Genomic DNA, 15,864 nt, shown 5'->3' with positions numbered 1-15,864 from the left:
AAAGAAAGACTTTCTTATTTTCTCTCCTGATTTGTGATTTGAGTTTTGCTTTAGTGGTCCTGGTTTCTCCTAATATTTGGAGCATGGTTGCTGCCCAGCTCTGTGTAGCTCATCCTTTTCCTGTCATTTGGAATACTTTCAAATACTTTCATTTCAGGGAAGACTTATAAAGGTAGCTTGTTAGTGAGGACTTTTAGTTTTCATATGTGCTGAGATGCTGACAGGAAAAGCAAATTCATGATCTCATGTAGATTCTGCCAATTTCTCTGGCTACTAAGCATTTGAGATAGGGAGAACTTGGGTGCAATCCCTCTGCTGGTAAAGCTTTATCTCCCTGGAAGACACCATACAGTCATTCCAACTTCTGTTCTCAGAGGCTTTCTTTAACCTTGTGTAACGGGGTTGGAGCACCTCCTTGTGTCTGAGGATTAATTCCTTTCTAGTCTTATGCCCCCTTTCTGATGGTTGCTCACATCTCATTTCACTTCAGTCTCCAGGACTTGCAGTGCTCTTTCTTTGTGATTTAGCCCTTTGGACAGATCACTGTATAGTTCTCCTCTTCAGGGGCATCGAAGTCCCACTGGATCACTGTTTATATACTGCTCCAGACAGTCTTTCATTCCAAGGCTAGGCCCTGTGCTGCTTTCCCAGCAGCTGGGAGGGAACCTGGACTCTCCCACTACTCTGTACTCCAGCCTAGGGAACCTATATCCAGCAACTGTAGTCTGCTTGCTCCCAGACTTGGTTGTTGTTTCCCTGGACTCCTTCCTGCTCCCTTTTTTCATCTTATGTTCCACTGCCCTGGGTTTGCTGACCCTCCCAGGGGACTACTTCCCCTCTTTGACATCATGGCAGACACTGTAGCCCCAAACAAACCTCCCTTCTCCCAAGGAACTACTACAGACTACTTCCCCTGCAGCCCCTTTCTGTTCTCAGCTTTATCCTTTTATACAAGCCCAACTTGCTCCCTCCCAGGTGAACTTCATCTTCCATTAGGCATTATTGATTCCAGGCTGTGCTCCAGGTGCAGCATAAGAGGTTAATTGACTGAATTTAATCTGCTGTGTCTTGTGTGGGGTGGACACCACATCACACCTTGATAAACCTAGTTTGCTGTAATTTATATAGTACTTTTCTGTCCATTTTCCTTTTTTCCTGTAAGCTTTTTGTGCTTTATTGATCACAAAGGTACATGTACAAGCTACAAAGAATACAAAGGTAAATCGGTCTTTCCCAGTACTTAGCATTTTGCATCTAGAGAGTTGATAGAGAGTAGCTTGGTCATTGAACAGAGCTGCAGAGAACCACAAAAAACTTGTGTGTCATCCTGATGATGTGCTGGCATGTATATGTCATGGATCTGTCACAGTAAATAATTAGTTGTGTCATATATTGACATTCATTCATGACAGTATTATGTAGCATGGCATGGTTTTCCCCTTGGTGCTGGGATAGGCGAGGAACTCCTTCCTCTCCTCTGGCTGCTGAAAAGGAAGTTTTGCTCCTCGTTGTCTTGACTGCCAGGAGGGGAAGGTGTGTGTTGCCGCTTTTTACCTTTACCTGACCTGGCTGCTGAGACAGGAGGAAGAGGATGTGTGTTGCTCCCTTTCTATTTTAGTCATGCATTCCTTCAACAGGAGGGAAGTCACACTAGGGCAGGAATCCCCAACCCACATTTCGGCGAGTGCTCCACTGCTGCAGTGGTCCTTCGGCTGGCGCCCGCCAGCCAAAAAGATTGGGGATCACTGCACTAGGGCTTGCCACACCACCAGTTCATTTATGTCAGTGCTTTTGGAACTGCATTGAATATACAGAGCAACATAGTATGCTTTTGTGATGGTGCTTTTCTTTATACAGGATTTTGATCAGACCCAGAGGTTCAGAGTTGTGTGCCAGCACATCAAGAACTGAATGAGTTATATGAGCTTTGAGTTGACTATCCTGCTAAGACCTCCAGGGTAATCGCTTGCATTTCCTCTCAAAGATTCTCACTACCTTTTCATCTGCAGAGGGCTAACTCACTGAAGAGAGAAGTCTTTATGTTCAGTAAAATCTAAAGACACTGTCAAGTACTGTAGGTTCCAATTTTTATCTACTCTTAAATTTGAGCTTTCTAATAACAATATGTTAAAAACTACAGCATCTTCTTCATGGAAACTGAAAGTATTGAATGTTGAAAATATTAAAGGCATTACAAAAATAGTCTTACATTTATTTTGAGATCATGTGAGACACTTGCAGTGGGCTCTTTCAAGCTTGAGTGAGGTTTCAAGTGAATTCAGGATCTGAAACTAGGCTTAGCTTTTCAGTGGCCAATATTAGATGGATTTATAAATAATATGTTCCCTTCCTTTCCCAAGGAATTGCAGTGATTTAAAGAATGCAGGCAGAGAACTGGATGAGAAACAGTGGTAAAACTCAGTTTGAGGGAAGTGAGTATGTCCTATTTAAAATGTTGTAGAAGAACAGCTATGCCCACCTGAAGAACCACCTTATAGTTCATACCAGCAGGGCACTGTTCCATTGGTATCAAAAACAGAAAAGCAGCTTATTAGCCCGCCGACAAAAGAACTCTATAGAGAATAATGTACTGGGAAGGAGAGCATGTAAAATTTCCTGCATCTTAATTTACTGCTACACTGCATACACCTCTGCCTCGATATAACGTGTCCTTAGGAGCCAAAAAATCTTAATGTGTTATAGGTGAAACCGTGTTATATTGAACTTGCTTTGATCTACCGGAGTGCGCAGCCCCACCCCACCGGAGCACTGCTTTACCGCGTTATATCCAAATTCATGTTATATCGGGTGGCATTATATCGAGGTAACGGTGTATTCTTTTTTTTCAATTAAGTAGTGCAGAATACTTAATTGTAATTGTAAGCAGTAATTCATAAACATATTACTGATCTCTTATTTGTAAAGCATTTAGCTCTCTTCGTTCTTCCTAGGAAACATACTTTGACTACGTTTGCTAGTTACTGACCCTTCCATTGGGTACGGCATAACTCTGTTGTCCTCACCTATGAATCTGAAATGACATGAATTCCATAAGTGCTGCTTCTATTGGCATCAACATTTTTCTTTTTTACAATTACCGTATTTGAACCACTTAAAAATAGCTTTCAGTTTCTCAGCTCAGATGTTGATTGCATCTGTGATAAATCATTCATGCTGAATTTGGGAAGATGTTTTATACTGGAATAGGTGGCAATGTTTTCCGGGGGTACAGCTTTGCCTGGGACATGATCCTACATTAATCAGATTATAAAAATTCAAGTCTAGGAAGTTTGTTGTGGTGACTTCTTTTTAGTTAGGGTTATGAATAGCCTAAGACAAATTCTGTGGCAGTACAGGAAGCCACTCTGCTGTTCTAATGCATGTGGTGATTCAGAGGAAGCTGCTTCTCTTGCCTTCCTGGTGGGAGGAAAGTGAGGAAAGCGAGGTCAGAGTGGATACATGTAAAATATGGATGTTACGCATACCATGCTCTGTGTTTTGAAATGGGATGAGTATAGTTTCCCTAATAAAGAGAAGTTCAATTTTGGTGTATAGACTGGCTGCCGTAGGTATTTGCACTGAGCTTAGTGGAGCACTTTTCAATTGTTTGATGCAAATTCTCTTGCTATCAGTGCAGCCCCATTGGTATTGCAATGGTAAAAATTAGGACAATGTGAGTGCATGAGATTTTTTCTTACAATTTAATCTGTATGGATGAGTTGGATAAATTGTAGTAGTTTGTCTGCCTGACTTCCCCCTCATTCACCTAACATGCTTGCTGTTGCTCTTCTGAGTTTTAAAGTGTGACATTTTTGTCTGGAATGCAGCTGGGAGAAGTGACACTGGCAATTTGTTTCAAAGAAGATTGAAAGCTAAAAGTGCATTACAATTCCAGGTTGTGGTGTGCTCAGGGCATAAGTTTTCTTCCATTTTGCAAGTAAATGCATGGATAGAAATTCAGATTGCCACATACACTTTACCTTACAGCACACAACAAATAATCATCCTTGTTCAGGAATACAACCGTGTGAGAGATCCAGAACCATCATTATAACTTAAGTACTATTTTCTGCTGAACTGAAACAGTAACTGTCAAGTAGTATAAAATTACAAATAGAAGAAAAGGTCAAATAAACCTCAAAAGCTTGAGACAACTCCCTTTGGGGGCGGGGGGAGAGACCCCAAGTAACGGGGCTTGGAGTGTTTGAACTTTCTGGGTATGTCTACACTACAGGATTATTCCGATTTTACATAAACCGGTTTTGTAAAACAGATTGTATAAAGTCAAGTGCACGTGGCCATACAAAGCACAATAATTCGGCGGTGTGCCTCCATGTACCAAGGCTAACGTTGATTTCTGGAGCGTTGCACTGTGGGTAGCTATCCCGTAGCTATCCCATAGTTCCCGCAGTCTTCCCCGCCCATTGGAATTCTGAATTGAGATCCCAATGCATGATGGTGCAAAAACAGTGTCGCGGGTAATTCTGGGTAAATGTCATCACTCAATCCTTCCTCCGTGAAAGCAACGGCAGACAATCATTTTGCGCCCTTTTTCCCTGGATTGCCCTGGCAGACACCATAGCATTGCAACCATGGAGCCTGTTTTGCCTTTTGTCACTGTCACCGTATGTGTACTGGATGCCGCTGACAGAGGCGGTACTGCCATGCTACACAGCAGCATTCATTTGCCTTTGCAAGGTAGCAGAGACGGTTATCAGTCGTTCTGTACTGTCTGCTGTGCCATTGTAAATTGGTGATGAGATGACGGTTATCAGTCATTCTGTACCGTCTGCTGCTGTCATGGGTGCTCCAGGCTGGCCTTGCTGAGGTCGGCCGCGGACGCAAAGACAAAAATGGGAATGACTCCCCGGGTCATTCCCTCCTTTATGTTTTATCTAAAAATAGATTCAGTCCTGCCTAGAATATGGGGCAAGTGTACTAGAGAGCCAGTGCATCAGAGAACTAGAGAGCACAGCCGCTCCGTGTCAGATCCCACAGAAATGATGAGCTGCATGCCATTCTGGGGGATGCCCCTGCAGCAACCCCATCCATTGCTTCCCTTCTCCCCCAGTCCTCTGGGGCTACCCTGGCAGTGTCCCCCCATTTGTATGATGAAGTAATAAAGAATGCAGGAATAAGGAACACTTGAGTTTTTCATGAGATAAAATGAGGGGGGGACAGCCTCCAGCTGCTATGATAGTCCAGGCAGGACATTAAATGGTGTGGGGGAGAGGAGCCCAGCCTCTCGCTGCTATGATAGTCCTGGCAGTACAGAATCTTTTCTTTAGACATCAAAAGGGGGGCTGATGGAGCTCAGCCCCCAGTTGCTATGATGAAGACGGTTACCAGCCGTTCTGTACCATCTGCCGGGAATAACCGGGAGTCATTCCTATTTTTACCCAGGCGCCCCTGGCCGACCTCACCTGAGGCCAGCCAGGAGCAGTCACGGGATAATGACGAGGGCGGCTATCAGTCCTTTTGTACTGTACCGTCTGCCACCGAGGAGAGGAGGGGAGGGGAGAGGATGCTGCTGTTCATTGCCGCAGCACCCCGTCTACCAGCAGCATGCAGTAGACATAGGGTGACACTGAAAAAAGTCAAGAAACGATTTTTTTCCCTTTTCTTTCACAGAGGAGAAGAGGGAGGTAAATTGACGAGATATACCCTGAACCACCCCGGACAATGTGTTTACCCACAGGCGTTGGGAGCTCAGCCAAGAATGCAAATTCTTTTCGCAGACTGTGGGATAGCTGAAGTCCTCAGTCCCGCCTCTCTTCCTCCATGAGTGTCCATTTGATTCTTTGGCTTTCCATTACGCTTGTCACACAGCACTGTGCTGTGGACTCTGTATCATAGCCTGGAGATTTTCTTCAAATGCTTTGGCATTTCGTCTTCTGTAACAGAGCTGAGATAGAACAGATTTGTCTCCCCATACAGCGATCAGATCCAGCATCTCCCGTACGGTCCATGCTGGAGCTCTTTTTGGATCTGGGACTGCATCGCCACCCGTGCTGATCAGAGCTCCACACTGGGCAAACAGGAAATGCAACTCAAAAGTTTGCGGGGCTTTTCCTGTCTACCTGGCCAGTGCATCCAAGTTCAGATCGCTTTCCAGAGCGGTCACAATGGTGCACTGTGGGATACTGCCCGGAGGCTAATACCGTCAATTTGCGGCCACACTAACCCTAATCCGACATGGCAATAGTGATTTCAGCGCTACTCCTCTCGTCGAGGAGGAGTACAGAAACCGGTTTAAAGAGTGCTTTATATCGATATTAAGGGCCTCGTTGTGTGGATGGGTACAGGGTTAGATCGGTTTAACGCTGCTAAATGCAGTTTAAATGCGTAGTGTAGACCAGGCCTCACATAGTGAGGAAAGTAGTACCGAAATAGTTGTTTACAGTCCCACAGACTGCCTTCATACGTCAGTCCCTACAACAACAGTAGCTGTTAAAACCACAAAGATAGACTAAATTCATGTGTTTATGAAGTAGCAAATACCGTATCACTTCCTCCCTGTTCCCTTTTTCAACAAACAAATTACTGGAGGAATCCTACATTCTCCTTGATTACATCTCCTGTGCATTATACATCTTCCTGTGAAATTCACTTTCTGTATTTTACTTTCAAATATAAGGTCCCTTCCCAGAGTGGCTTATTTGAATTTTATTTAGATTATAAACTGCTGGGCTATTTTGCTTCCTGTACAACAGCCAGCCAAGAGATGACTGTCATGAAATCTGTCCTTTCTAGTGCTTATGCTATGGCTACCACTGGTTGCATCTGTGCTGTTTTTGGAAATTGCTGTAACGTAGGCACTTATTTTTCTAGTGTCAAAGAAGGCCTCAGAATTCAATTCAGTTGGCCTGTTCAAAGGCAAACTGAATTGTGTCAGTCTCTTTGCCTTTCCCAAGAAAAGAGGATAGTTTTGTGGTTGTTTCAGATTTGTCAGTCAGACATCGTTTCTGTTTTTGCATCTCCTACGAACTTCCTGTATTGCCTGGATATTATTTCATTCAGTGCCTTGTTTTTTTTCTCTGTAAATGGGAATAATGCTTACCAACTCACAAAGCAGGTTCATCTACACAGCAAAACAAACAAACAAATGAAAAAAAAACCACCCCAAAACCTCATGGACGCAAGTCTCAGAGCCTGGGTCAACTAACTTGGATTCATGGTGCTCACGCTATGGGACTAAAATAACATAGACATTCTCACTTGGGCTGGAGCCTGGACTCTGAGATGTACGCACCTCACTGGATTTCAGAGCCCAGAACATCTACACTGCTATTTTTAGCCCCATAGCGGGAGCCCTACAAGCCTGAATCAGTTGAACGAGACTCTGAGATTCTACCTCTGTGTATGGAGGGAGTGAGATGGTGGTGGTTGCACTGTAATAGAGCGAATTGTTCTGCAGTCATACATTAACATCTTTTTAATAATAATGATTCTTGAGGGATGGGAAACAAAATATATAACCAATTTTTAAAAATAATCTGATATTGCTCCTTCATGATCTACCACAGTATTTCCTCCCTCACTCTATTAAAAGGTCAGCACTAGTAACCAGTGTCTCTCTATTCCTTGTTTGTTTGCTGATGTCCAAGGGAATTGCTCTAATTCTTGGACCTTTGATGCTGAAGTGAGATGAACTAAGAATAACAAAGTAGCGAAGTATTAATTTATACTTTTCAGTACACTGATTTTTCCTAGTAATACTCTTCCATTCTGAACATTGACTTGCACAGATGAGTGGAGATAGGGGAATTATGTGCAAGAGAATCTTTCTCCATCATTCAGGACCTTAAAATTTGCAGCTCAATATCTCTCTCCCTCCACCCCCAAAATTGGGGAAATTATAGTTATCTACTCTCAAAAATGTTCAGTGTTGTCAGCTGTTGTATATTCCTTCTGACTGATTGGTCAAGAGGTTCAAGCAGCCCATGTGTTTCCAGTTTTTCACTAAGGAAGGGAATTAATTCACTGACTTAGTTTTCTGTTTCTAGCACATGCAGATGACGATCCAGGCTCTCCAGGATGAGCTTCGGATCCAGCGGGACCTGAACCAGCTGTTCCAGCAGGACAGCAGCAGTAGAGCCAGTGAACCGTTTGTGGCAGAGCTGACAGAGGAGAACTTCCAACGGCTTCATGCAGAGCATGAGCGCCAGGCCAAGGAACTTTTCCTGCTGCGCAAAACCTTAGAAGAGATGGAATTGCGCATTGAGACTCAGAAGCAGACCTTAAATGCCCGTGATGAGTCCATCAAAAAGCTGCTGGAGATGTTGCAGAGTAAAGGACTGTCTTCAAAAGCCACAGAGGAGGATCATGAGCGGACAAGACGGTTGGCTGAAGCAGAGATGCATGTCCACCACCTGGAGAGCCTGCTGGAACAGAAGGAGAAGGAAAACAATATGCTGAGAGAGGTGAGTGACCCAGATGTTAATTAATCTAAAAAGTAATTCATTCCATGAGCAATCTTCCTGTCCCTCCTTCCTAGTGTTAATCTCTGCTGATTCATGCTTGTATGCCTTCCATTCCTTTTCTGATGTTCACCCTTTCACCACTTTGGGAACAGCATTTCCCATGATGGATAGGCTGTAGATTAAAAAATAATCTGATGGAGTTTGTCTCCTAAATTAAAACCTCTCTTTGTTTTTGTCTCCCCTCCCCTCCCCCAGCTCCTGTTTGCCTTTACTCCCCACATGTGGAAGTTCATTATCGTGGGAATGTAATGTTCATTCAGCCTCCTTTTTTTTTTTTTTAATTGAGAGCAAACATCTACCTGTATTTAGGAAAGCGCTGAGAGACATCTTGGCAGCATTAATGGATGATCACTCTGCAGTTTCCATGGAAACAGTTGACTTGCTGTGTAGGGTTTTTGTGATAAAAAACATTAGCTGCCTCAGATGCACAGCAAAAAAAGATTATTTAAAAGAACACTGTTGCAAAAATTTATAACAAAACAATACTTAGATATGTATTTTATATTGTGGACATATGATGACAAGCATTCTTAAGTACAAATCACCCACAACCAGTTATAATGAAATGTAGGCTATTAATCCTACAAACAGTGCTTATCTGTCTTAGAGAAATGCATGAAAATCAGCAATGTGCATCCCTCGGTCTTCAGCCAGTGTCATTAAATTTCTTGTCACTGTATTTCCTCTATTACCTGTAGATAATGTAATGATTAACTCTGAAAATGCTGGCGTTTTCCTGTCGATACATGGATTCAACAAAGGCAAAGTTTTCCAAAAAGCTGATTGCACATAAAAATTTGGTAACTGAACATAGATATAACTATCTATCTATCTAACTAATTATCCAGTTTACACACACAAATCAGTCACATCATTGCACAGGCCTTTTGTTCTAGTATGTTTTTTGAAAATCTGGCTTATTTGTCTGTCTACACACAGGGCCTAAACCTGATCCTTTGGAAACAGGAGGGAACAGGATCATTCACAAAGTTTCTGAAATGGGCATTCTGCAGCAACCAAAGGGTTGCATACCTCCTTGTTATACATTGTCCATCTCCTGTCCATTTACATTTGTGCTCTTACAGATTTCTATATATAAGGAAGGTAGAATCCAGAGAATTTCCTGGCCAGATTTAGAACAGTAAGCTCTTGAATGCCTGGAGTGAAGATATATTTTCAGACTTTCTCCATTCAGAATTCTTGTCTTTTTAGTAAATATTGATACTGTTTTACCCACTCCAGGCTTTTATTTCTGCAGAAGCTAAAATGGCTTTGTGATGGGGGTAGACTAGGCCCAGAGACCCCCTGTTGGAGGCTTCAGAATCCTGCCACACTTATCTCAGGAAAGGAGCAGTGGAGAAGTCCTCCAAGTGGGCTAGAGTGGCTGCAGGGAAAGCAGCCGGTCGTGGCCCAGGAGAGCTATATAAAAAGAGTTGCAGGACAAAGCAGGAGTCAGTTGCTGCCTGGAGCTGGTGGAGAGAGGGCTGTGTTCCTGGTTGGCTGAAGGAGCAGCAGGATCACAGACAGCTCATTATGGGCAGGGACCAGAGGAGCAAAGCAGGAGCTTGTGGCTGGCTGCTGATACTGAGTAAGTACTGAGCCCAGGGAGGGCCACAAAAGACAGTGTTTCCACAAGGAAACCCTGGGGATATGGACCCATACCAGGGCTGGGACAAGTTAAAGACTGTATACTCCAGAAGGGGTTTCTTTTGTTTCACATAGAGACAGTGTGTGAGACTTGGCTGGAGGGCTGAATCACTGAAAAACTGCCTGAGAAACCACTGATAGGTCACCATAAACTGAAAGATGGCAGACCTATCCGACCAGAAGGGGGCGCTTGTGAGAGGTGGGTGTGATGCCATTACAGGCTTCCATTTATTCCCTCTCTAAGCACCAGCATCAATAGTGAGAAGTCAGGAGGAAGATGTACCTATTTACAGAGAGAGAAATTTTGCTACAGAGCAGCAGGTGTTGGGAGTGAGACAGGAGATAAGGAGTCTTCGTAGTGTAGTTGAATAGCTGGAAGTCTTATATCTTGGGTTATTTAATCCCTAGGCTTCTCAGGAAAGGATTTCTTGTGGAGAAGAGAGATGACTGTGTGGTCAGTTTTATTCTGTATCTTAGGCAATCAACACTTGGAACTTTGCTTTTTGATGTCAACCCAATTCTGAAGCATCGAGGAGGGACTGGCAAGATATTTCATAATATATTACTCAAGTTATTGTCTCATTGCCTTCTCTGGTACATAGAATTGACGCGTTTAGAAAAAATAATTCCTTTTAAACTAGTGTAAATGGTGGCTTCTTTATTATTTGAAGTTCTTCTTCGAGTGATGTCCCTGTGGGTGCCCCACTGTAGGTGCAACAGCCCCCTCGCACCTGGGATTGGAGATCTTTAGTAGCAGTGGCCATTGGACTGCACATGTACTCCTCCATGTCTTGTGCCATGAGCAGCATCTATAGATATTGCTTTGCTGTGCAGTCCAACCACCCCAACGTTCCTGGACTAAATATTGGAAAAGCTGATATGGGTTTCAGTCAATAAAGAATTAAAAGAATTGGAATATAACTAATACCAGTCAATGTGGTGTAGCCTTTTATTTTATTTAAAGTGAATTTAGTGATGTTGTATTACACCATTGTGGGTTCCGCTCTAGTGGCTACAGTTTCAAGCTCAACAGAGTGAAACTCACCTCTGCAACTTTCTTCAGATTTAGAGCCTCTAGGAACACACACAGACCAAGGATATGGACAACATATACATTTACAAGTACAAGGTCTAGTCCGTTTTACAAGTTTTATTAAAGTTACAGTTAAGGTTATGATTATAGGATTTCCATATGCTTGGATAAAGACCTATGCACAAGTAACAAATATCGTCATACTCACATCCTTCACAGTATTGTTAGGGTGTGATGGATGCCTTGCCAATTGATCATCAATAGAGGGATGGTTCCTGATGGAGTTTCCCCATAGGAGATTAATTTTACCCAATCTGGGAGCCCTCTTTTATCTTGCGATTCTGACTACACATACACTATGTGCATGTGCATGAAAGTGTCCACTCTTTTTCCTTATTTGTATTGTGTCCCCCAAGAATATTGGGGCATCCTGTTTTTTAATAATCTGTTTATAGTTCCTTTTATTCTCATTAGCAGTGATGCACGACCTTTATCATGTGGCTAAGGCACATATTAGAAAAAATGTGCCTCTAGGTCATATTGTGATCTAAAATTAATTTTATGGCTAATTTTTTGCAATACCATCCATTGGTAATTTTTTTTCCATAACCTTCTGGCATCGGGTTATTTTTAGGTTACTTACTTATGTCAAGCATTTCTTATGCTTAAATCATAGTATGGCTAGGGTTACCAGATAGCAACTGTGAAAAAACGGGACAGGGGGTGGGGGGCAATAGGCATCTGCATAAGAAAAAGTTCAAAAAAATGGGACTGTCCTTTTAAAAACAGGACATCTGGTCACCCTAAGTATGCCTAAGCTAAAATATTACAGGCCTCAGCCTGTAGGTCTTGAGTTTCAGCCCTACCAGCTAATACATTGGGCTCTACCAAATTCATGGTCCATTTTGGTTAATTTCATGGCCAGAGGGCTTTTAAATAGTCAGTTTCATGATTTCAGATGTTTACATCGGTGTGGATTTGATTTAAATCAATTTGATTTAAATCACTAGTCAGGAAGACTCGATTTAAACATTGATTTCTACATAACAGTGCATTCTTGTTGGTTGTTATAAACTTAATGCATATTCTTCACAACTCAGAGAGAGATGTAGGTTTCATTTTTTAGAAGGTACACACTATATATTATAAGTGATTTATTTTGAAAACTTTTCAGATTAATTTTATAGCTCTATCAAAAATGAATGATTGTTTGGTTATTTCATTTACCAAAGGTAATTGAAGCAGATAGTTTACCTCCCAATGACGTCATAAATATCTCCAGTTCAACAGGTTAATCATTAATATTTAGAGGATATTCTTGCCATGCTGTATTAAGAGGAGAACATCAACAAACAGACATTTAAATTGTTTTATTTAACTAAAACAACAATGTTATGTGTTCTGGATTTTTTTCTTCAACAGCAAATCTATAATATTTTAACAAAACAAGCATATGAATTTTTGAATGTAATTAAACAGTCAAGTTTTTTAAAACCAGGTTTGTTTTTGTTAAAAATTATTTTTAACTAAAATAGTTAAATGAAATGCTTAAAAAACAAAAAAAAAAACAAACCACCAAAATTAAATGAACTGTGTTAGTCAGGTCAACATGAGAAATTTAAAATATTGGCTTCTGCAGCTAACTGAGTCATCTTCACCTTCATTTTCCTGTTTGTTCATAATCTGGAAGAGAAAAATAAGCTTTCCTGCTTTTTCAGGTCCCAAACGATTTCACAGTTGGGAATGAATTAGTCCAAAGGAAGAAAATATTCTTTCTACACCAGCAGAAGAAGCTACTGCTGTTAAAAGTGAGATTATCACTTCAACAGTCTCTGAATCCAAGTGCTTAAGTGACTTCCGCCAGTTCACTGGTGTAACTTTCTTTAAAACATCATCAGCAAACGTCTATTTCTTGAACGGTTCACTCTTAGCTCTGAAGTTTATTATAGTTGGCATTATGGAGGGATGATTGCTGGATGTCCATGTCATAGCCAACTCCTCTTCTTCGGCAGTTAAGGTTTGACCCTGGTACTAAGAATGGAGAATATTTGCAAGAAAGTGAGCTGGAGATAGTGCTTGTCCCATTTTTTTTTTAATGCTTGTAATTTAACTGTCACTGAATATTTCTCTTTTTAAGATCTCACTCGCGTCCTTCCAAATTTCAATAGTGTCAGCAATAAAACAGCTATTTCTCTGCATTTTGTTCAGGGCTACAGAAATAGACTTCAGGGTACTCAGCCTGTGTTCAACATTTCTCTTATGCCCTATGTTGAGAACTTTGGCTGTGACACTGCCATCTATTTTTTCATGATTTTGTTCACAAACTGTCATCAGATTAGGGCAGTTCTTGATATAGTGCTCAAAACAGTCCACTACTGAGTTCCATCGCACATCTTGTGGGAGAGTTAGCTTTGTTCCTCCCATTTTTTTCAGAGTAGCTGCTGCGCAGTGGTGGTTGTGGAAGTATTTTGCAATTTCAACAACATTAGCCTTTATTTCTGGAATACTGAAGTCTTTGGCTAGGAGGTGCATCAAATGAGTGCTGCAACTCTGTTATTAGCTTGGGATACTCTTCGTCCTCTTGTAAATCTCTTCTCATCTTGGATACATTTGCCCCTTTGTCTATGACCAAGCTGTTTACAAGACAATCGAATTTTTTTTCACAGTTTGTTACAAGAAGTAGCAATAAAAGCTGTAAGTATGTGCATTTCTTGATGTATCAATTGTTTCTGTAAGGAAGACATTCTCTTCTTCTGTTGTCATACAAGCACATACAACAGGATCATTATGGACATTGCTCCACCTATCAAAACTCAGGTTAATAATTTCACTCTCTTGACCTTTTGCACACTTCTCAATTTCTCTTTCATACACTTTATTCAGCAATTTGCCAGTGACATCTGCTCTGTTGGGTAGACTGTATCCTGCTCTTAATGACTGAACCATGTTAATGAAGTGTGGGTTCTCACAGGGCTGCCCAGATGATTCAGGCGGTCTGGGGTCTTTGGTGGCTGGGGGCCCTTGCCGCCAAAGACTCGGCACTTTGGTGGTGGGTCCCAGGGTGGAAGGACCGCCCCCTGCCTCTGAATTGCTGCCAAAGACCCGGAGCGGAAGACGCTCCAGGGGCCCAGGACCTGCGAGAGTTTTACGGGGCCCCTGGAACGAGTAAAGGACCTCGCTCCAGGGGCCCCGAAAAACTCTCATGGGGATCCCAGCAGGGCCTGGAGCAAATTGCCCCACTTGCCGACCCCCCCCACCCCGGACAGCCCTGGGTTCTCAATCGTGCGGAAAGGAGAATTTGTTGCATAAACAAACCAGACAATTTAATCATCAATTATCTCTTTTTAAAATCTGCTGGTTCTTATCACAGACTTATCTATGGTGGTTTCTGGATGATGATGATTTTTTTTTTCTTTTTGCTACAGGTGATATACTGTGGCTATGTGTGACCTACATGATGTGGCTGAAACAGTATCATTGGCAGATAGCTCTGAAGCTATAGAAAATGATGGTAATCTTGAAGGTGGCTAGTCTTCAGAATCCTGTATGTTGAGGATGGATTCTCCTAAACAAAATAAGTCAATGCAGTTATTTATTATTACCGTACTGCTCACTTAGTATTACTCATTGCATTCACTGACTTGCAGTACTACTTTAAAGGTGAAATAGAAAAAGGAAGATCTGCCTATTTCAGCTATTTATTTTTATCACAAGTGCATCTAAAATGATAGTACCATAGAGTACCAACTATATTTTTTGCTCAAACATGAGAATTCAAGAATAGTCCAGTAGGAAGACAGGCAGTCCTTCAGAAAGAAGTATGAAATAAAAAGTTTACCAACCTGAAAATCCAGCATGTTCAGACATGTTCCTTTCATCATCTTCAACGCAGCTTCCTCCTGAGAAGGAACACTCAATAATAGTGGGAGATTTCAATTATCCCCATATTGACTGGGAACATGTCACCTCAGGACAAAATGCAGAGACAAAATTTCTCGATACTTTAAATTACTACTTCTTGGAGCAGCTGATACAGGAACCCACAGGGGGAAAGGCAACTCTAGATTTAGTCCTGAATGGAGCGCAGGAGCTGGTCCGAGAGGTGGTAATAACAGGACCACTTGGAAATAGTAACCATAACATAACAACATTTAACATCCCTGTGGTGGGAAGAACATCTCAACAGCCCAACACTGTGGCATTTAATTTCAAAAAGGGGAACCATGCAAAAATGAGGGGGGTAGTTAAACAGAAATTAAAAGGTACAGTGACTAAAGTGAAATCCCTGCAAGCTGCATGGGCACTTTTTAAAGACACCATAATAGAGGCCAAACTTAAATGTATGCCCCAAATTAAGAAACACAATAAAAGAACTAAAAAAGAGCCACCGTGGCTTAACAACTGTGTAAAAGAAGCAGTGAGAGATAAAAAGACTTCCTTTAAAAAGTGGAAGTCAAATCCTAGCAAGGTAAATAGAAAGGAGTATAAACACTGTCAAATAAAGTGTAAAAATGTAATAAGAAAAACCGAAGAGGAGTTTGAAGAACGGCAAGCCAAAAACTCCAAAAGTAATAGCAAAATGTTTAAGTACATCAGAAGCAGGAAGCTTGCTAAACAACCAGTGAGGTCCCTCGATGATTGAGATACAAAAGGAGTGCTTAAAGATGATAAAGTCATTGTGGAGAAACTAAATGAATTCTT

General features: G+C 41.7%; 1 protein-coding gene across 8 annotated transcripts in view; it reads left to right on the top strand.

The window, feature by feature from the left end:
* The window catches only part of ERC1 (ELKS/RAB6-interacting/CAST family member 1), a 593,813-nt gene that overhangs the window by 121,376 nt on the left and 456,573 nt on the right, over positions 1–15,864 (top strand). For all 8 annotated transcript variants that reach the window (XM_030543036.1, XM_030543051.1, XM_030543046.1 and 5 more), the window contains one exon: positions 8,007–8,423. In XM_030543036.1, coding sequence (XP_030398896.1) covers positions 8,007–8,423 — 417 coding nt within the window. The remainder of the gene's footprint in view (positions 1–8,006; positions 8,424–15,864) is intronic.

This window comes from Gopherus evgoodei, chromosome 1 (assembly GCF_007399415.2).
Source record: "Gopherus evgoodei ecotype Sinaloan lineage chromosome 1, rGopEvg1_v1.p, whole genome shotgun sequence".
NCBI lineage: Eukaryota > Metazoa > Chordata > Testudines > Testudinidae > Gopherus > Gopherus evgoodei.
Note: the sequence above shows the minus strand (reverse complement) of the source record. Positions and strands in the feature narration are given on the sequence as shown.